General features: G+C 36.0%; 2 protein-coding genes across 2 annotated transcripts; both read left to right on the plus strand.

Moving 5' to 3' along the window:
* Positions 1-4,718: 4,718 nt before the first annotated feature.
* Positions 4,719-8,171, plus strand: pyya (peptide YYa). The gene is made up of 4 exons (XM_065278192.1): positions 4,719-4,873; positions 5,588-5,775; positions 7,243-7,323; positions 7,848-8,171. Exons 2-4 carry the CDS (start codon positions 5,588-5,590, stop codon positions 7,870-7,872), a joined length of 294 nt encoding a protein of 97 aa, XP_065134264.1. The 5' UTR covers positions 4,719-4,873; the 3' UTR covers positions 7,873-8,171.
* A 699-nt stretch (positions 8,172-8,870) lies between these two features.
* On the plus strand, positions 8,871-21,186 carry mpp2a (MAGUK p55 scaffold protein 2a). Its single transcript, XM_065276880.2, has 13 exons — positions 8,871-8,974; positions 13,355-13,403; positions 14,692-14,789; positions 15,274-15,426; positions 15,510-15,665; positions 15,839-16,066; positions 16,857-16,988; positions 17,165-17,267; positions 18,868-18,936; positions 19,036-19,197; positions 19,281-19,483; positions 19,566-19,694; positions 19,790-21,186. The coding sequence occupies exons 1-13, from the start codon at positions 8,906-8,908 to the stop codon at positions 19,964-19,966; spliced, it is 1,728 nt and encodes a 575-aa protein (XP_065132952.1). The 5' UTR covers positions 8,871-8,905; the 3' UTR covers positions 19,967-21,186.
* Positions 21,187-22,551: the final 1,365 nt, after the last annotated feature.

The raw sequence follows: 22,551 nt of genomic DNA on the forward strand, positions 1-22,551 counted from the left end.
AAAAGCACCTCTGAAATGTTTTGGAACATAACATTTACATTTTTTATTTTTTCTTTAATCCAATGCTGGGTAAATATTAGACAGAACACATGTTGGATTATTAAATGAAACTATGCAAGGTGGTTGCAATGCTGGGTTGTTTTAACTCATAATTGACTCATCAACAACCCAGCATGGGTTTATTTATAACCCAACATGTGTTCTGTTCAATATTTACCCAGCATTGGGTTAAAAATAAACCAGTGTGTACTTAAACAATAAAACAGTATCCTTATATCAAGATGACTGAACATGTGCAGTAGATTTTTTTGTCATATTTCATGTATTTTGTTAAATAATCTTATAGATTTAACGTTTGGCTAAATGTGTGGTCATCGTAAAATGAACGAAATGTAGAAGGTAGGTCCAAGCAGAATTATGAAAAAGGACATATATCACCCATTATAACATGTCCAGGAGGTTATCTACCTGCGATAGGTGTTCAAATCCTATAGAACAATCCTTAATAAATCAAAGGGACATTTGGGATTTGTGTAAATGGCGAGCACACAGTTTGTCATGGTTTTTATTGTGCTAATAAAAGGCTAGTCGATTATGTGACACAACTGTGTGAGGAGGCAGTGAAATAAACACTCAGAATTTCAACACTGAGTCACCATAGTCCATTTTTCAACACAGTTGGTCAGTTTACCGTAAAAAGATATTTGTGCATGAACCTCTGTTTTGTGCGTGTCATTCAGAACAGTGATTTTCTTGTGCAAGATAAAGTGGTGTTTGTTTCAGAGAACAAGTTTGGAAGGAAGAAAATCGCACTTTTAATTAAATTAACTTCTGTATTAATGAACAAGATATTGTATTAGTCACTGCTTCATGCTGAAACAAGATGGATAGGATTTAATGATATGCAGATAATTCTGTGTAGAAGTGTGTTTTATTGTACAGTATTTGGTAAAGAAGTGTACTCAATGAATAATTTATGTTATAACTGTAATCTAAGTTATGTGAGTCATGTGCTAATCTTTTGCACATTAAAAATATTTTGAAAATAAGTCATCGAAAATTATCTTGGAAAAGCTCAAGTAAACACTTCAAAACTCAAGTAAACACTTAAATGGTTATATTTTTAGTCTATATATGATATTTTAGCATAATTACACATCTGGGGTCTCATTTATAAAGCGTGCGTACGCACAAAACGGGTCTGGAAATGTGCGTAAGCCAGTTCCTATGCAAAGGTTGTGATCTATAAAAACAAACTTGACGGGAGAATGGGCTTGCAGGGTGGGATCTGAGGAAGATTCATGTACGCACACTTGGAGGTGATCTGTTATTTATAAAGGGAACATTGCTTTGTTTTATAAGTCTTAATATTTTTTGGCTTACGCCATTTTTGGCTTTTGTGCGTACGCCGACTTTTAGTAAGGATCCTATGCACAGTTTTTTAAATGACACCCCCGATCCTTTCAGTGCAATCTCATGGCAATTCATACACTTGTAATATGTTATTATAGTTTTCCTTCCTCGTTTTTTTCTGATAATCATAAATTTTTGTATGATTCACTTTGTACAAATTCATACGAATAAGCCAACTCATAAAACACATATGAATTCTAGTGAAATCAGGCTGATACATTACATATCCGGAAAAGTACTTTGTTCAAGTGTATGTGTTTCTTAGGGTTTTCTTAGGAGAGTTGATCTAAATATTTGTAACTAAATTGTCAGGCATCTACTGGAATGCTGTTCCAATCCTGTTTAAGTTTCCATAATATGTTGAACACAAAAGAAGATATTTTGATAAATGATTCCATTAACTCTTATAGTAGTAAAAACAAAATTTTTGACAAATTTGACATTAAATCACATGAAAAAAAATCGATTTTGATTTTTTAATAATATTAAATAAAAAAGTTCTATATATAAAACCTTGTGCATCTGAAAATATCTAGTTAAAGATATACAAACCTTTAAATCCTTTTTATGGTATATTCTGCACTTAGCCAGGTTGCCCAGCTTTAACATATGTATAACTAATGAACAGACAGATGGGATATGTGACACTGTACCATGCAACTAAATGTGTAGTCACATTTTGAATCTCCATATATTATTCAGATTGTTTGATGTTGCTTTGACAGTAGGCTATCTTTTGATTAACAACTATAGTGTAGTCTATAAAAGGTTGAAGGATGACATTTTTCTTCTGACAAAGCAAGAAATAGGTTAATTTAGTTGTCATTTGCAAAAGTATTACTGTCACTTACATTCATTGCAATCCTGTAGACATTTTAAAATGTTAGACTGTAAGATACTGTTGCAGAATGTTTGAAGGTAACATAAAGATATCTGGCCTCACTTGTTAATTGCTTTAATAGTTAATTATAAATCAAATAAAGCATACTTTTTTTAGAATTAATTGTTGGCATTACTGCATATGTTAATGTTAAGAAAAGTATAGTTGCCTTCATGTGCACCACCTTAGTCATGCATCAATGAAAACTGGGTTCTTGTATCCCACAGCAGGACATACGAAAACAAATTTGTATGTTATGTTTCTAAATAAAAACTGTGTTGTAACCCTCATAACATTGCCGTTCATTGAAGACTCAGGCTTTTGTGTGGGTGACTCTTGAGTCACTGTGAGTTTTGAATGTGGGGTCTCAGAGTTGGTGTCTCAGACTGAATGACAAGATCACACCTTGAGGGGGATGAAAAAGCCTCCAAACTGCGAAGGTTTTGAACATCATCGCATAGCTGTAGAGGAGCAGTTAGAATGAGCAAGCCCCATTGACGTCTCCCATGATGTGATTGGACGATTAGAGTGCTTAGGGGTGGGGGGCTCGCGTACAAGGGAGCAGCCCACGTCAGCCATGGTGAGACTAAATCCAGTATCCTGACGTAGCAGACATGAGACGACAACAGAAAAAAGTTGATTCAAGGAACTCAACGCTGACTGTTTTCACAATGAGTCAGATTTTAATGGACCTTTTTAATAATGGATAATGTTATGCATGATACGACATAGTCGAACATTGAAAAGCTTATTAAACAATAAGATTATGTGTTATGGAGAACTATTAACATTTATGTACAATTTGTAATCCTGACTAACAACTACTCTCGTCTTGCATTCTTATACAGAGCACCATATTGTGCACTCTTTTACAAAATGAACTTTGATTAGTTTTCCTGGATGCAACAGTCCATTTAATAGTGATTGCACGAGAAATTTCCCCAAAACCACACAAAGTCAGTGTTCAGTCATAGTTGGTCTGCTTCCCTAATGTATATTATGAATTATTCTGTTTTCTATTTTTGCCTAATGTAACTAAACCACACTGATAAAAATTTATCGAGATACGAATGCAAACTCAAATAAAGACATAAACGAATTATCACAAAGTTGTTGGTGGAGGAATTAAGAAGCTACATAATCCGTCTGTTGGTAACAGGTTTTATTACAGATGCCTGAAGGGAACATGCAAATGCAGTAATGACATTCAACATTAAAGTAATTGTATTTTGACAAAAGCCATGGAATATCATGTTTCTGTCATTTATTTTTACTACAATTTTATTACAATTTAATTTTGAACTTATGAAAATGTGTCACTTTAAAATGCAAATTCAAACAGACATCAGAATGGATACATGTTCTTCAATTGTCTGGAACTTCTAATACACTATTAAAAATAAAGGTTCCTGTGAAAAAGGTTCCAAAAGGTTCCAAAAAGTTCTCTGTGGTGGAAAATGGTTCACAGACTATAAAAAGGAAGAGGGAAATGGTGTTTTAGGAACATAATTGGGGAACCATAAATGGTTCTTCTATGGCATTGCTGTGAAGCATTTTTATTCTGGGCAAAATTATCACATTGTTAAGAACGTAGAACATTTGAAATCAGATTTCTAATTGTATTCAAAATGTCCACCACTTACAAAGAAGTGTTTTGTTGAGCTGGACGACTAAGTACAGTACTTTTTTTGAGCTCACCAGCACCAATGAGTACTATTATACACAAATCATATGATTAACTACCAAAAGATAATTTGAGCTGTGCGATCAACTAGTTCAGAGGTGAACTGAGATGAACCTGCAAACTTGATTGCTATATTGCATGCGCTTGGGTTTGATTGGCCATTGTTGCATTCAGGTAGAAACTTTGCATGGAGTGTTATCTGCTGTTTTTGCTGCACACTGATGCCCACTCGATCATTTATATTAAATGTTTAACAGAAATTAAAACTTTGTACAAACTCATCTATCAGTTCATAATGGGGAAACATTAATAAGCAACTTTCATAAAGGCATAAGATACAAAGCTAATGTTAGATTAAATTAGAGGTGGTATAAAAGTCTTCAAATCAGTTTTAGTTGGCTGATTTAATTAAAGTATATTGCTGTAACTGAGCATCAAGAAAAATCACAATGAAATGTATACCCCCCATAGGAGCATATTTGAGTATTTACTAAGGTAAACTGTGGTAAAATTGTTTATGAACCTTAAAATTAAAGTATATTACAACATTCACTACAGTTTACTATGAATTCTAAAGTATTGTACTACTACAGTAGTTTTACTAAACTTCGATATTTTCCATGTGGGGTGTGAGTTGTAATGTCTTTATAAGTGACGTTAGTTGTGGTGTTGGGGGCAGAGCTCCTGTCAGTTCCACCGCGCGTCTCCGGTTTACGCAAGGCACTGCACACTATATAAAGCCCTTGAGGTGCTGGTGTGCTAGAAGACATCCGTGAGTGGACAACTTCTTATTTCTGAAAGACCTCACGAAAGAAGCAAGCGAAGAGCTTTGGAACAAGAAAATTCACATAACAATCCAGAAAAAGAACTGTACATAAACTCAATATCTGCTGAAAGTAAGTTTTTTCTTGTTAATTCATTTGTTTGAAAGTGAATAATGGGCTACTTGGAGCCGCCAAATTAAATTTTCTTTAGCCTATTATTGATATTCTAAGACGCTTTAATACGGTCACCCAATTTGGGCTTTAAAAGGAAAAATCTGTTACTATTATTTTGCTAATATTAAATTCCATTTTTTATGAAGGACACATACGATGTTCGAGTTTATCATTTTTTAAGCACATTCAGCACCACGGACAGCAATCACATCAGCTTGCGCTTAAGCTCACATTCAAATTACTAGAAAAAAGTGACATTGACACAGAGCAATAGAGATCATAAAAGACAATAGACAATACTTTTGTTAACTCGTTTTACAGAAAGTTGAAAATGTAATTAAATGCATAATTTTATAAAGTTGCGTTTATTATTTATAGGCTACTGCTTACGTAGTTTTAGTTAATTTTTGTCTTTTAGTTCATCTTTAAGACTTCTGTCAAATATTTCCTAATTACAGAAAGGCATTAATTAACTTTCATATTCACACGAACCTGTATGCAGCCACTAACTTGCAAGTTACAAGAGGCAAAACAAGTTTGCATTAAACTTCTACAAAACCGCTTAAAAAACTGACGCCTATTCTTTACTGCGCTTATCACACGATACGATTTTTAAAATCCAGTTCCATGTGGTTTATTCGATGTAATAAATAGTATGTTTTTCTCTTTCAGATGGCTGTCATGTTAAAGCCCTGGACCGTCATCGCTACTCTCGTCTTGTGCGTGCTGCTGTGTCTCGGGACTTTTGTGGATGCCTATCCGCCCAAACCAGAAAACCCTGGTGAAGACGCTGCGCCAGAGGACCTGGCCAAATATTACACCGCACTGAGACATTACATCAATCTAATCACGAGACAAAGGTGAGCCAGCCACCAATACACCCACACACCCCTTACGAAAATTAACCATGGTTTTGTTACAAAAAACCTTAAGTATAGCTGAACCATGGTTACCACACACTAACACGTTTTTAAAACATTTATATGCTAATTTAATATACGCCAAAAGACCATTTCATACCTGTTACTGTGTTTGCTTAAAATATTTGTATCACCTCACCCTTTAGACATTGACCAGGTGACTATGATTAAAATAATCTCCTGATGTAAAATCCTATTTCAATATTCTGTTACTATTTAATAAAGAATGACCAAGTTTTAAAGTAGGACTCTGTAATTTCATTATAGTCCACTTCTGAATGGCCAGAGGCTCTCTATGAAACAAATCTGTGTGATAAAACCTCTGAGAGGGCTGTAAGATAGATAAGGTCTATCACAGATTGATATCTCTCTCCGGTCTGCCCTATAGCACTGTCTATTTACATATTTATGCTCTCCTAACAGGCCTTTGACATTTGAGGTGCAAGCAAAGAGTAACACATTCCAATAAACTGTAATGTCAATAATTTTTCCTCTCTGTAATATACTTCAATTCCAAGTTTATATTGTTCTTTATTGCATACTGCATTGTAATTTTGAGAGAGAGGACCTAATTTCAGCCTCTGACGCCCAGTTTCGTCCATCAGAAATCTAAATAACAATGGTGATAAATTCCAGAAGGCTTTGTGAATACCTGAGTTTAAAAAGTTGAAGCACCCAAAGGCGCAAATCTTACTAGTAAATATAGACCTCTTCACTTCTGATGTAACGGGGAGCAGGTGAGATTCTGTAAAAGTCATTTCAGTCATTCAGAAGTCATTGTAAAAAAAAAAACTGTCACATTAGGTTTGTCTCAAATGCATTGATGTTACTCACAAGCATCTATTGAGAAGGAATGTAAGCATGAAATTGCTTTTTTCTCTGAGTGATGGACTTCTTGTCTTAGTATATTTATCTCAAAGATGCAGTTGTGAAAGAAACCCCAAGGGGAACACAGAAAATGTTATTACCAAGTCTTAATCAGTCTGAAGCAGAAGAAGAATCAGGCGTTTTCCCCTATAATCTATCAACTGGCTTTTTAAGACTTTATATCTGTCGTGTATGTGATCAGTAAAATTAGCAATTAAAATACTTGCTATGTTCCTCTCTGTGTCAGAGCTCTCCAGGTGATGTGACTCCTGCACATTCGGCTGACAGGGGGTCTAGAAACATTTAACTGCTAAATTAGATTTAGAGCATTTTTGTAGGCTGATCGGTGAGTGACAGATGAAGTGGTCTGACTAGTTCTTCACATTCTGGCTTTTTTCTTCGTGACACTTTCACACATCACAATGAGCTCATTGTGTGAGCAATTTGAGATCATTATTCTAGAAGTGAAATGTACTCAGCCAAGTTACACGGTTGTGTGTGAGGTAATAAGGGAATAAATTGTCACTTTCTTACTCATAGGTATGGGAAAAGGTCCACCTCAGAGGATGTGATGGCAGAGCTGCTTTTTGGGGATGACACAGTGCGCAAACAGAGATCAAGGTCAGAGCCCTGACTTCGTGAAATTGTGAAGTAGCTTTTAATTGCATGCCTTTTTGCACCTATTTAAAAGGGATATTATATGAATAATATGATCAGGTTTTGATTCATAAGTCACCTAAGGGTATGTGGCGAAAAAAAATGCAGTTAGTTTTACTTGTGGATCAAACTCATCATGAATGGTGATGGCTTGTGTGTTAATTGGAAGGAGGGAAACAAGTCATATTTTTTCACACCTGTTGAAAAATGAGGAGACAGATGGGAGCCCTGGCTTCCTTTTTCTTTCCGTCAGGATGGAGGTGGGCTAGTAAACATCACACACACAGAATATTTGATAGGCCTTGGCATTTAACAGGTTTAAACTTGGCCTTTAAAAAGATTATACTGAGATTAGTCATCTGAAAACTGAAACTTTTTGAAAACAATTTATTAGATAAACTGTAAGAATTTAGATAATTTAAAAATTGTGATGAAAATGTTTCTCTTTGTATAAATGTTCATTTACCAAATATTTCCCTTTATTTCAGATATGATGACTCTTACATGTGGTGAAGTTTAGTGACCCCTGTGCATTGACTCCTGAGCTAAGCCCTCCTGTGCCTCCAGACATCCATATGAGAGCCAGCCATCATCATAGAATCTCATTCACCTCTTTATTGAGTGCATAGTCTGTTTTCCTTTTTTTGTGCGCACTGAACAAATCTCTTTATTAACTGTATATAATATATTATAATAGAAAATATGAAGGAAACTGTATATGTGTACACTTCATTGTGTCATACAAAACATATGTGTTTTGTTTGTACCATGTAAATTATTCTAGGTGATTAAAAGTTTATTGGATGAATATATTTTTTTTGTGTCCTTGAATAAGGCTCTTTCTTTGCTGCACAGAGAATGGAAAATAAAATGCATAATAATATGTGGAATACTGTAAGAACTGTTGCATTGTATTTAATAATATTTAGTAATTCATTTTTACAAACTAGCTTGCACCAATTCGTGCATTTGCATTTATAACAAGATTACTCAATCATGACTCTATGATTACCCTATAATTTCCAAATACTTCTTTCCGTCTTTGTAAGGTTATTTTTGAATGACCAGCAGATGTCTCCCTGCGATGTTTAATATATCATGTCCGCATATATAAATATTAAAACTACGTAGGGAAATGGCATACATTTTATGAAATTTACATCTTACGTCCCATTATGAAACAAAAATAATATGTACCTTAGATATATGAATTAAATTTGTCTATTTAAATAATAACGACCTTCGGACAATGTATGGTTACAGTACTTTTATTAAAATGGGATTTTAAATATTTTAGTGAGATAAAATTGTAACATTTAAAACACATTAGTGAAAGGAATCGCGCCCACACTGAACAATAACTGCACGTTATTTGCAGATTTGCAGTGTTATGTAAATGAGCGCAGAATATTTAAAGCAGGTGGGCTGTCGAGAACAGTCTGTTTGAACCAGAGTCCGTAGCCTGACATTAAATTGGTGGGTCCCACCGACTGAGACATTTCAGTGTTGCCCCTTTAAGTCTACGTAATGGCGAGACTCTGATTTGATGCTTTGTAGCGGTCAGACACCTCACATAATCAAAACAACAGAACCAAGAGTCTACGATACGACAAAGGTTGGTATTTTTAACTTAATAATACATATATTTGAGGGGTTTCTGTCTTTGAAATGATTTATTGTAACGATACCGATATACCTAATGCGCATTTAAATCGTTATTGGTTCTATATAATAATAAGAGTATTTGTCGCCGTCCCGTCGTATTATCATTTCTTGTATTGTTGATAGAGGAAATATTAATTTGTTGTTTAAGGCATATTTACGTTTGATATTAATGCCGTTCTTCATCCACGTCGTTTTCTTTCATTCGACATATGAATGGTGATGCGAATAGTTGTTATCGCTGCATCAAATTGTTAGCCAATCTCGCTCCGTTATTGTTGGCATTCGTGTTGTCTCTCAGGTTAAGTGATCATAAAGTCAATGTAAAAACACATTTAGTGTTGTAATCTTGTTATGTGTAGTATCTTAGCTATTCGTTATTGAAGATGAAAAATAGAGAAACGCACACTCGTTATTTTATACACTGTGGGAACTTCGGAGAAGAGGCTTTATTGTAGCTCATCACTCTATTTCAGACATGCCTTTCTATACAATGATAATAACTGAAAACCACAATGAATGAAACCAATAATGTTTTTATTAGTTTTCACAGCCTTCACTTACATGTAGAAAGAAATGGGCAGTTTACCTGGGATGGGATTATGAATTAGATTACAGTTGGTGGTGACATGTTTTTTTGTTTTTTTTGCGCCCAGATTATATTGGATATTGTCATTTTAATACCGATGAATATTTATGTTTTGTCAACCCAGGCAATTAGAATGATATCTGGCATGGTTTCTTAAAGGGGTAGCAGGCCTGTATTTGTGTGTGTTATTAACAGATGGGCCCTGCCTTTTTCTGGCTCTAGAGAGCAGATGGAGAGCATGGCTTCATGTGATGTGGGTTGGGACCGACCAGGGTGTCATTAGCACAGGAGACTCAGGAAAATGAGAGTGAAAATTATGTGGGGGCCCAGGAGTTGCCAAGGCATAATAAATTCAATTCCTCTAACAAAAGGACTGGAAGAGACGTCCCCAGGCCTTCTCTCAAGGGATCTATCTCAGATGCTGAGCTTGCATCTATACCTGACCAAAACACACTGAACCCTGTCCTAAAAGTAATGAGATTGGATTGTGCACTTTATCATCTCCTGCACTCTTGGAGATCTCAATGAGGTCAAATATCTCCCATCATGAGATCAGTCTCTCTTCAGAAATTCTTGGGGAAATAGTTTTTTTAGTCTAAGGCCGGGCTCACACTACAGGATTATTAAAATCCTGGTCGATTATGAAATCTGGTTGCAACAAGGGGAGCACTTTATGCCACCTCAGGGGGAAGCGAATTTAAACATATTGACACATTTACTATTTTTTTAATGTTTACATTAACAGCTTTCTATACTTACCATTTATGTTTAAAACTGAGACGATTTCATCTCAGCTCTTGTTTTTAATGGAACCTTCATGCATTTTCACAAATGCTTTATTCAGGCAGTCAAGTTATTTCCTCAAGTTATTTGCCATTTCTCCATCTCTGCTGTCTACCAGACCCATTCATCTTTTGTCTCTCAAAGTACTAATGTAATTATCCCAATATAAAAGTATAAATATCAAACATGCTTGATATGATCGTGGGGCCCAGTTTTGCTTGCGAGCAGATCGAGAGATGTAAGATTTGATATGTAAATTTCACATATAACATGATAATCTGAGCCGAACATTGGGAACAATCAAGGTCTTGCACCCGATTTTCTCTCTGATTTTGATGGGGGGAAATCTGGGAAAATTAGGGCAAATAATCCTGTAGTGTGCGCCCAGTTTAAGAGTTAAGGAACATTATTTTCAACCTAAACTGAATACATATGCTTCACACAGTGTATTTTTGTAAACTCTATTTATGACAGTGTGAATTATTTTGTTTGTTTTGATGCAACGCAATGCTGGGTTGTTTAAACTCATGGTTGAGTGTTGGGTTTTGTTTTTTTAACTCATGGTTGAGTTAACAACAACCAAGCATGTGTTCTGTCCAATATTTACCCAGCATTGGGTTAAAGGTAAAGCGCACCTATTTATTTGCTAAAAACAACATTGTTTTGTGTATTTGGTATAATACAATGTGTTTGCGTGGTTTATGGTTTAAAAAACACATAATTTTCCACATACCGTACATTTTTCTAGCTCCAGATTTCACTCTCTTCCTGAAATGCACAGATTTTATACAAAACTCATCGATTTAAAGAGCTGTGTCCCTGATTGGCCAGCTAATCTGTATGTTGTGATTGGTCTGAATACCTCTGACGTAAGCCGGAAATGTGACGCTCCTTACCATGTTTGAAAGATTTGCGCACAATGCAGTGCTAACAGGAGATAACTTGCACACTGTGAGTCCGAAGCGGGAGGAATTATGATAATGTCGGTCTTGTCTACATCACCAATCCCAGGATGTAAACTGTTGCCTACAATCCGTGTGTTTGTTGTAGTCCAAGAAAAGAGATTTATGTTGGAGACGATAACTTGCATCATCGTTTACTTAGAATTACTTTTATGCACTTTAAATTCTGCTGGGTTATTTTAAAAGAGCAGTTATTGAAAGTACATAAAAACTCAGTCTGGAAGAATGTGCCTGATCAACTATATATATTTGTTTTTGGGAGTTAATAAAAGCAAGCTGCAGTCCTGAGGGAGATCTGTGTTCAAAGATAGTGAAATAACTGGTGGATAAACAGATATCATTTAGAAATGCTTGAAGGTTTTAAAGCATCCATAAATCCAGCAAAAGAGACCACAAGGAAAAGAGATGCTGAAAATAAGTTAGTTGTGACATTTTCTCAGTAGGATTTATATGAGTGCGGCTGTTTGTCTGAAGTGAACTGACACTTCCCAGTGTAGCAGCATGACTTTTCACCCTGTCATTCTTGGAAATACGCAAGAGTGTGAGAATGAGACAGAGGTGTGTATAAATTCTGACCTCTCCATCCTGCTGGGACTGATCTCAGAACAACATAAACAACAGTGTCACACTACCATCACAAAGCAACATCATCGAAGACACATTACTTCTTTTTTTATACTTTTTTTCTATTTCCATTTTGTATAAATATTTTCTAAAGGTTATAAAGTTCAGGCAGGAGATGCATGTTTAAATTAGCAGGTACCTCCATATTGTACTAGCATTGACCCTAATTGTTCAGTATAAATTTTGATCTCGAGGAATTTAAGGAATTAAGTTTTAATTCCGGATCAATTCAGTTTTATAATCCTGATTGTAAATCAGTTTTTTTCTCTTTATAGGGAAGTACTATTCATTCAGCTAATAACCTATGTAATGTGTGGGAGAAAAGGCATTTCTATAGCAACCACCTTCGTCATACAGTGTATGTTGAAATAGTACATGTGTGTGCATGTATTTAGGGGATTTTCTTTCTTTTCATTGCTTTACTTTATCTTTTATGTGGAAAATCCATCTTTAAGCTGAAGTAATGCATTGTAATGATCTTTAGGGTTAAAACAAGTAATTTACTGCCCTCTATGTACTACATTACAACTGTAATTAAATAATACATCCTGTTTTGTAATATGATAGACAGAACAGCTCATGTCAAAGGGAAAGTGTTTTGAAGCGGAACAGATGTCCGGGTCGATAAAATAAGTAATAGTTACATGCCTAATAGTTAGATTAGGTGTGCGTGTATGTGGTGAGTCAGGTCTTTAACTCTTCTGATCCTTCCGGTCTTTAATGGATCAGTGTACCTGCCTACTGGGACACTGTTTACATAGTAAACATAGCAGGAATATGTGGGAATGATGGAAACTCTGTTATCACGACTAACATGAATGTTTTGATTAAAGGAGCATATTTGTTCTACCATGTTTGTATATTCTACCATATATTAGATAATGCACAATTGTCACATTTATTAACACACAATGGAGCAATTGACCAATCAGGATCAAGTATTTCTTTTAAGTGTGTAGTAAATAAATCTAAAATTAGTACTTTCATCTGTGTGTTCTCGTCCCTCCCCTGCAACTCCTGTTTCCAGTGCACCTGCTCCCTGTCATTGTTTCATTTGGGGGACAGGGCTGAATCTATGCACCTCCCCAAAAATCATTCTTTCTCTCTCTGCCCTTACATCTCCCAACCAACAGACACACACAAAGGCTGCATTTCTCATTTACATTGTATACATTGTCATAGCAACCACAGCTTACTATTAAATGCCCCCCTCCCAGTTTCTCATCTTTGCTATACTGGAGCCCAGCCCTAATATAATACTGTTTAACATTTGTTTTCATTGCCTATCCTTCTTTTGTTTATTGTAACCTCTTGCACATACAGTAATGATAATGTTGAATATTAATGCTATAAATCTCTCCCTCTGATTCCATAGTTGCAGATTTTAAACATCATGCCTGTGGCAGCCACCGGCACAGAGCATTGTAAGTCTCAATCATTATTTCAGTGTCTTTATCTTGAGAGAATTTTCATTGTACATATATATTTTTTATTTGTCAATGTTAAAATATTTTCTCTTATCTCAGTTTAATATTTAGAGACAAAAATAGGTTAACCATTCGTAGTGTAAATACTGTGATTGAGTGATTTTGAAATATCGGTGTTTGTCTGAGCATCCTGACCAGCCCATTAATGTGACCTTGGCTCAATAAATAGCTTGAGTTTGGGCTGTGTGAGCCAGGATAATCTGTCATTATTTTGTTTAGATATTTTGGTGACAACTCTAATGGTTCAGAATTGAAACTCTGCAGCTTTAAGTGTCTTATATTTTAAACCCTAATGCAGATGGCACTGCTTCAGTAAGCAAACTGATGTGGTGTTGTGCCTCTGGCGTCAATATATGCAAGAGTGTTCCAGGAATCTGCAGTGCGACCATAATAGAGTAAATCAAAACAAATGAATCCTTGAGATGAGGGTCATTGAACTCTAATCAATAATTTGAATGTATACATTAAAGATTTTCTTTAGTGTTTATTACTACCTACCTTTTGCTAAATATTGCAATATGATTATTCTTTAATATTTAAATATATTTAAAACAAACATAACCAACATGTTTTTACATTCTCTTTGATTGTTTATTACATTATGTATCTTTCACACATCAGAAGATGAGCATGCACACATAGGCACTTACATTCATGTGGATGAATCGACCTAAAACTTTGAATATACTAACTTTTTGTATTAAAATCATTTTACAATGCAAACTGTTATGATATCCATATTGCTATATGCACTTAATACAGGGCTCCAGACTGCCCCAAATGGTGGCATTTTGCCACCAAATTTGAGAGTGTGCCACTGAATTTTACATCCAGTCGCACATGTGCAACCAGTAAATTTGACCTTGTTTTTGTGACGTGACACTGAATTTGAAACAGCACATTTCTGCATCTATCATCAAAGTATTTATTAGTAATACAGTGGAAATTTGTAGAAATGTCATTATTTGATTAGCATGTTGATTTTCGATGTGTGCCCCTAAATTTTTTGGTTAAGCCCCTAAAATTTTCTGTTGGGGGCCACTGTGCTCCTAGTAAAAAAAGTTAGTCTGGAGCCCTGTAACTGCAGTAATATTTTGGTAGGCCTATATTGTGCTGCTCTGGAGAAGCTGCCACAAATACATATTCACTTGAGCTACAAAGGCGTGTATGTTTAATGGGGATTATCCAGATGTTTGACCAGGTCTCTTTTTCTCTCTCTCTGCAGTGCTCCAGATGCTGGACACTGTTAGTGACAGCAACAGCTCCACCACTGCCAATGATCTGGACCTCATCTTCCTCAAGGGCATCATGGAGAGCCCAGTGGTCAGTTTAAGATCCCTTAACCTCCAGCATCAGCAAATCACCTGAAAGAATCTTAAATAGTCATTTTTTCTCACTGAAATTATTAATTTATGTATTGAGGGTAACAATTAAATTGTGGTATGGTATAGGTGATGCATAACATGAACTTTTAATCCACATCAGGAATTTAGGGTTAAGTGTATATGAGTGTTTAAGAGAATGTGCCGTGGCTGTTAATTATTATTAATTAATATGAGATCATAAAACTGCATGCATAATAATTAAAAAATAATATAATAGCAAAATGCAGGCTAAAATATATTTAGATGGATTATATTTAGATCCATTTTTATATTAACTGCACAAAGACATGCAGCTTCCTATTAGTCTCTCCTAAGGCCAAGTTAACATTACACTACTGTAACTTTGTGTTGTAGAGCTACTATATGTAGGAGCTTCCAAAATCTATTTGTAAAGCATAACCTTTTTTGCGTTAAACTCCCAGAGCCCAGAGAGCCTAGAGGAGACGCGTCTGGAGGCAGTGAGAGACAATAATGTAGAGCTGGTGCAGGACATCCTGAGAGAGCTCAGTCCCTTCACACATCACAGCAACACGGCTGCTGAGCTCTCTCACATTCTCAACCAGCCACACTTTCAGGTACACATCTCCATCTCAACAAATGCATCAAATCACACTAGAATTGTCTGATTGACTGACACTCTGTTTTTGTTGTTGATCAGTCACTGCTGGAGACCCACGACTCTGTGGCCGCCCAGACTTGCGAGACTCCGCCCAGCAGCCCCTGTGCTTTTATGGAACCGCCCATCAACAGCATCCCGGTACCAGCTGATGCCATACGCATGGTGGGCATACGGAAAGTGGCTGGGGAGCACTTGGTGAGCTGTGTTTAGTGTGGGGTTTTTTTTGCAAATCATGGTTGAAGTGTCTGAATTACTTTAGATTTATTATTATTACATGAATTAAATAACTTTAAGGGAATTTTACAAAACTGAGAGATGTTTCAGTACATTACTGTTCATTTAATGCAAAAGCTTGGTTTCTGTTTTAGGGTGTGACGTTCCGTATTGAGAATGGAGAACTTGTGATTGCACGTATTCTTCACGGTGGGATGATCGATCAGCAGGGTCTGCTCCACGTAGGTGACATCATCAAAGAGGTGAATGGGAAAGAGGTTGGTGATGACCCACGTGTGCTGCAGGAGATGCTACAGGAGACCAGTGGCAGCGTGGTGCTCAAAATCCTGCCCAGTTACCAGGAGCCACACCCACCCAGACAGGTACCATCCACTACTAAATACACAATAGGATATATCCCCGTCTCAATCCCAGGAAACATATACATGTTGGACGACAATGGCCAGATTTACAAATGGTGTTAATATCCATCATTTTTGACCTGGTCACAAGTACAGATGAATGTGTAATGTACTGTACCTACATGTCAAAAGCAGTATTTTTTGTCTATTATTAAAAGCGGGGTGCATGATTTTTGAAAAAAAAATTGGAAACGGGAGTTGGGGCGACTACCAAAACACACTTGTAGCCAATCAGCAGTAAGGGGCGGGTCTACTAACCAATACCGTTGCCTGGGTTGCGTATGTGTGGGGCGTGTTTGTTTTGGGGATTTCAAATGTCAACATTGGCTTTCAGAGATCATGCACCCCACCTTTAATCACACCAAAGTTTCACTAATAGTACTCAATATCACTATCTACTTTCCTCTTGTTTTTCCTCTGCTGGTTGCCATGGATACCAGAATGATCCCAGCAGTTAAAGCCAGGTGTGCTTTACTGAGAACAGACAAGATTGCGAGCTAGAAGACACAACTGTGTCTCAGGAGACACTCAGTAGTCACTCCACTATTAGCTTTTTACTATTTGACTTCTGATCCCATTGTTTGTGCTGCTGTTATAATTGTAGATTAATTCACATCAGTCGTCCATCAGCTGTATGAACTGACCTAATTTTTCATTTTTTTATACCGATACCAGTAACTCTGTTAGATATTGCAGCCTGTGGATGTAGACCATCTGAACTAATGTAACCTTTAAATCCTTTTAACCACAGGTTTTTGTGAAGTGCCATTTTGATTATGATCCGGCCAATGACAACCTCATACCTTGCAAAGAGGCGGGACTTAGGTTCTCAAGCGGAGACATTCTTCAGATTGTTAACCAGGAAGATGTAAACTGGTGGCAGGTTGGTCAGCTTAGAACAATTACAATACAGTATTAATGTACTAAAATGACTTATTTTATGTATACAATTCAATAGCAAATTAACAACATCACATTGATAAAGTGAATTAGAGAACAATGTTTGAGTGAATTACCTTCTGAGAGCTGTCCATTAGAGTCCTGCGTTTATACCCGCAGGCAAGTCATGTAGAGGGAGGCAGCGCTGGACTGATTCCCAGTCAACTTCTGGAGGAGAAGAGGAAAGCTTTTGTAAAAATAGATGTGGAGCTTTCACCAGCAGGTGGTCTTTAATTAGTTTATTTTTGGTCCCCTTTAAAGCTGCAGTTTTTCATTTTAATAAGCAACTAACACCATCAAAAGACCTTTAATGAATTAAGAATAACGAATTTTTAGCAGGTCCCCCATCTATCAAACATAGCCCCATCAATTACACCACTGGTTACATCAGTGTTACACACACATAGTTTATAGGTTATGTAAAGCTGGGGTTGTTGATAAAACCTTGATACAAGTTTACACACTATGGGGTGGTTTCCCAGACAGGGCTTATCCTAGTCCCAGACTAAAATGCATGTTTGAGCTGCCTTCATTTAAAAACACCTTGTACTGACATATCTTAACTAGTGCTTTTTGTCAGTAAGGGGATTTCTAAGTGGGCTATTGACACAAATTTTCCACCAGATGTAGCCATCAAGCCAAAAACTGAATTCATACAAAGAAATCAGAACCTTTAAGTATACAAGTTGAGTCATAATAAATAAAGTGAAATAACACAGGGAATAAGTATTGAACACATGAAGAGAACAAGGTGCAAAATGGCATAGAAAGCCAGGAGATCACCTGAAATCTGTCAGTATTGAGAGAGAAACCCTGCCCCTATCAGTACTAATTGATATCAGCTGATTTAAAAATCTGCTGCCATCTACCAGAAAGCTGAAAATGAAAAGAGGGTGGATATTTCAGCAAGACAATAATCCCAAACACAAGGCCAAGTAAACAATGAAGTGGTCAGTCAATCGCCTGATTATAGATAGAAAATCTATGGAGAGAACTGAAGATCAAAGTTCATAAAAGAGGCCCAAGAAAGCTTCAAGATTTAAAGACCATTTGTGTGGAAGAATAGGCCAGAATCACTCCTGAGCAATGCAAATGACTGGTCTCTCTATACAAGAGGTGTCTAGAAGCTGTAATCACCAACAAAGGCTTTTCTCCAATGTATTAAATAAAGTGTGCTTAATACTTATTCCCTGTGTCATTTCACTTTATTTATTATGACTCAACTTGTATACTTAAATGTTTTGATTTCAATATTTGGCTTGATTGGTACATCTGGTGGAAATATTGTGTCAATAGCCCACTTAGAAATCCCCTTACTGATAAAAATGCTGATGTGTCAAATACTTATTTTCCCCACTGTATGTATGTGTGTGTGGTTAAATATACAAAAAAAATCACTTTTATTTTGTATGCGATTAATCGCGATTACGCTTTGACCAGCACTAATCTTAACGTATATCAGTGCCATTTTTTTGTCTAAATATGCACACCAGTATTGTTTCATTGTAAGGTAAACTACTTAAATGTCCTAATATAACTAAGGCATAGTCCTGGATTAATCTTTTCTAAACCCAGTCTGGGGTACCACCCCATAGTTTTAATTCTGGAAGGGTTGCTTTGTGTATTACTGCCCCCTAGTGGAAATTAAGTGTCTCCATGCTTCCCTATAACCTTTACATTAGTAATTCTTTCATAAGACATTCATAATGTAAAGCTGTATTAGTGTACGATAAAATAATACTAATGGTATTTAACCAATGTTTTTAACTGCACTAATCTGACATTAGAAATAACAAAGGGCATATTGTGAATATGTATTACAGCTAATCTCTGTACTGGAATTGTCGGCAAGAAAAAGAAGAAAATGATGTATCTGACTACAAAAAATGCAGGTTTGATTTTGTTTGAAAAACAAATGTATATTTTCAATTTGTTTTTTGAAACTCCGCTAACTTCTCTTTTGTTTCCTGTATTCTCACTTTTTCTGACAGAGTTTGACAGGCACGAGTTACTGATCTATGAGGAGGTCGCAAAAGTCCCTCCGTTTCGCAGGAAGACGCTGGTTCTGATTGGTGCGCCTGGAGTGGGCAGACGAAGCCTGAAGAACAAGCTGCTTGTGTCGGATCCTCAGCACTTTGGCACCACTATTCCCTGTGAGTCTAATCACTATTTGTGCCGTTCTCTAGTCATTTTACAGACTCCTAAGTTTTACGTGACTTTATGTAACTGTCCACAGACACCTCTAGGAAGCCTAAATCAGGAGAAAGAGAGAGTATGATGTATGCTTTCACATCCAAGAATAAGATGGAAACTGACATTAAAGCTGGCCGCTACCTTGAACATGGTGAATATGATGGTAACCTCTACGGCACCAAGATCGACTCCATCCACGAAGTAGCAGAGGCTGGACGCATCTGCATCCTGGACGTCAACCCACAGGTATGGGCACACAGACTGGCAACAGGATAGCTTAACATCAATGAGAGGGTTAAATTAACTGTAGATAAATTTTTTGATGTAGGCCCTAAAGATCCTCAGGACATCAGAGTTTCTACCATACGTGGTGTTCATCAAAGCTCCTGAGTTTGAGGTGCTAAAATCCATGAATAGATCTGGGATTGAAGCAGGAGTGGTGACCAAACACCTAACCGTAAGTGCCTGCTTTATGTATTTATGCACTACATGTGAAATAAGGTCATTGAACTCAGTTATTTGCTTATAATAAAAATGCGCTTTTATCAACAGGACGCAGAGATAAAGAGGACGGTGGACGAGAGTGCCAAGATTCAGAGAGTGTACGAACCCTACTTTGACCTCACCATAGTAAACGATGACTTGGATCAGTCATACAGAAACCTTAAGGCCGCATTAGAAAAACTGAAGGGAGCGCAACAGTGGGTCCCAGTTGGGTGGGTCTTTTAAATTTAAAGCATGATGGAGCGCAGCACAGCAGCAAGTATTGAGTGCTACCCAGATCATATCATAAACCTTGTGCCAATGTTACCAGTCTGAGAGACGTAACATCTCCGTGTTTCATCTCTGAAGTCTATTTTTATTATTATTAGGCTCTGTTAGAGTAAACTGTAGTTGCATCATCTCATGTCAACCATAGTTTGTTTTCTTATACATTCCCAATACAGCTCTATTTTAGGAAGGAATATATTTACATTTGACTGATACTATTTGAACACTGAGATTACTGTGATGAGGACATCATAGAAACAGTAGGCAGATATTGCCTAAAATAATATTTTGATACACTCATCGTGCAGTATTATGCAGACATGTAGGGGTTTCCGATGGCCGTTTTTATAGAGCTTTGAGTTTAGTCAACTTTATATTTGCATATCCTCTTTACAATTTTGTGGCAATAAATTTTCATTAAAAAAAGATCAAGAGACCAAACATCGTTTTTACACATTAAAAAAGTGTTTGAGCATGACATTAAGACTTGTTTATAAAAAGACCTTTGAAGATCTTGTTTGTGTAAAATCACTGCATGTGTCTGTGTATTAAGGTCATCTGCTCTTACTAGCTGCAAACATCATGACGTATTTATTATAATGCTGTAAATGACTACATGTCTTTTTCTTACAGGCAAATCCTCTCTACTTTTTTATTCTATAGAAGCATAATTTTTCTCAAATGCTAATTTATATTCACCAATTATCATTCATGGCAATTATATTCAGCGATATCTCATGGCAATTCGTATGTATTTTACAAGGTGTCTATAATACGTACGGCCAAATTTGTTTATTTTTCTACGATTTGGTTTTGCTCTGTGACGTTGGGGTTAGGGTTGGGGTTTCATTACTGTTTTTTTTATAATAATTGTATGTTTTGTACGATTCACTTCGTATGAATACGAATTTGCCAAATCGTAAAATATGTATGAATTCTTGTGAGATCCGGCTGTTTATATTTGCCGTGAATCCTGGCAGCTACTGTTTATTGGTTTATATTGTTTATATTTATGTGCAATGTGTGTGTGTGTGAATCAGAATTTTAGTTTTGATATTACATTTTCTACATTTGATCAGATTATGGTATAAGCTAAAATCATGTTTCACTTGCAAAATCACTGTATGTTTTCAAGAACAATCTGTAAGGCCTGATGTTTAAAATAAACGTTTGGGGAAATAAAGTGTCCATAAGTGAATTGACAATGCATGACTAAGACTCAAAAAGATTTGAAGAAGCAAAGCATTTGTAGGAGGTCACATTCGCCATAAAATTTGTTCTCAATGATTGTTATTATCATCTTAAGCAAATTATAGAAGAAATATCATTATGTGACCTGTATTCGAGGACCATACAGTATATGGTTTTGTCTGTGATTAAAGTATCATTGCAACAGTATTTATGCAAATATGAAGTAAGGCTGTATTATCCGGGACCTAAACAAACTAACTAGTTAACCCTTCTATTATCTTTGGGGTTAAAGTCAGTGTCCTTTACACAGCACCTGTGATATGTAAAATAAAATATATCACCTTTTATCATGTAATATAAACAATGCATGTTTTTAACCCTTTGGACCTCAAGGTATTATAAAAGGGACATAAAATGGTATGACCCAGTTAATCTATTTTAAACTCAACTTGTGTCTTATGATCTATCACATTCCAGTCATACCCATTCCTTAATTTGTTAACCACAAGAAGACATGAACTGTCAAACTATTCCTGTCCTTAAGATATTTAGTAAGTTTAAAAATCGAAAAAACAGCAACAACAACAACAATGTCAGACCAGGGAGCAAAGCATAAACAAAGTGCAACAGTAGGCCAGAAGTGATTTACAGAAACCATACAATATTTGCCTTGAATAGCTCCTCTGATTAAACGTTAAAGATATGATAACTGTTGTTTAAAATGGAAAGCACTAAACTTGGTAAAATATTTTTATATTATATAGAATTTATAATATATATAGAATGTTTTTTATTTTACCAAATTTTTATGCATATGGCATGTAAGGGAATTTGGGTTTGAATTTGGGTTTCTGATATGCAAAAGAATGTATAGAAAACATAAAGCTATAGGAATTAAAACATGCATACCCTTGCAAAGTGAAGGGTTGATTGTTATTGGCAAAACCATGGTTTTACTACAATAACCATGGCTTAACAATGTTTGTATTTTGAGGTAACCATAGATTGTTTTAACTGTAGTAAAGCCATAGACTACAGTTTTATCAGTTTTTTGATGGCAGTAGATGTCATTCTGGGCATTGACTCAGTAAATGTTCTTTGCTTTGTTTTTGCCAAGACATCAGTTCACAATCTTGAGCACAGCTACACATCATCCAAACATAGGCTACATCATTAACATTACATTTGAATAAAGGGGAAAGAAGTTGGACATAATTTTTCCCCAATACAGTAAATCTTTTATGCACAATTACACATGATATATTACAATGATAAAAATCCCCTGTTCCGGAGATAAGTCATTTTGTATAGTAAAAATGATTTTGAACAAAAGCTCTCTAACTGTGCAGTAA

Source organism: Paramisgurnus dabryanus, chromosome 3 (assembly GCF_030506205.2).
Source record: "Paramisgurnus dabryanus chromosome 3, PD_genome_1.1, whole genome shotgun sequence".
Lineage (NCBI taxonomy): Eukaryota > Metazoa > Chordata > Actinopteri > Cypriniformes > Cobitidae > Paramisgurnus > Paramisgurnus dabryanus.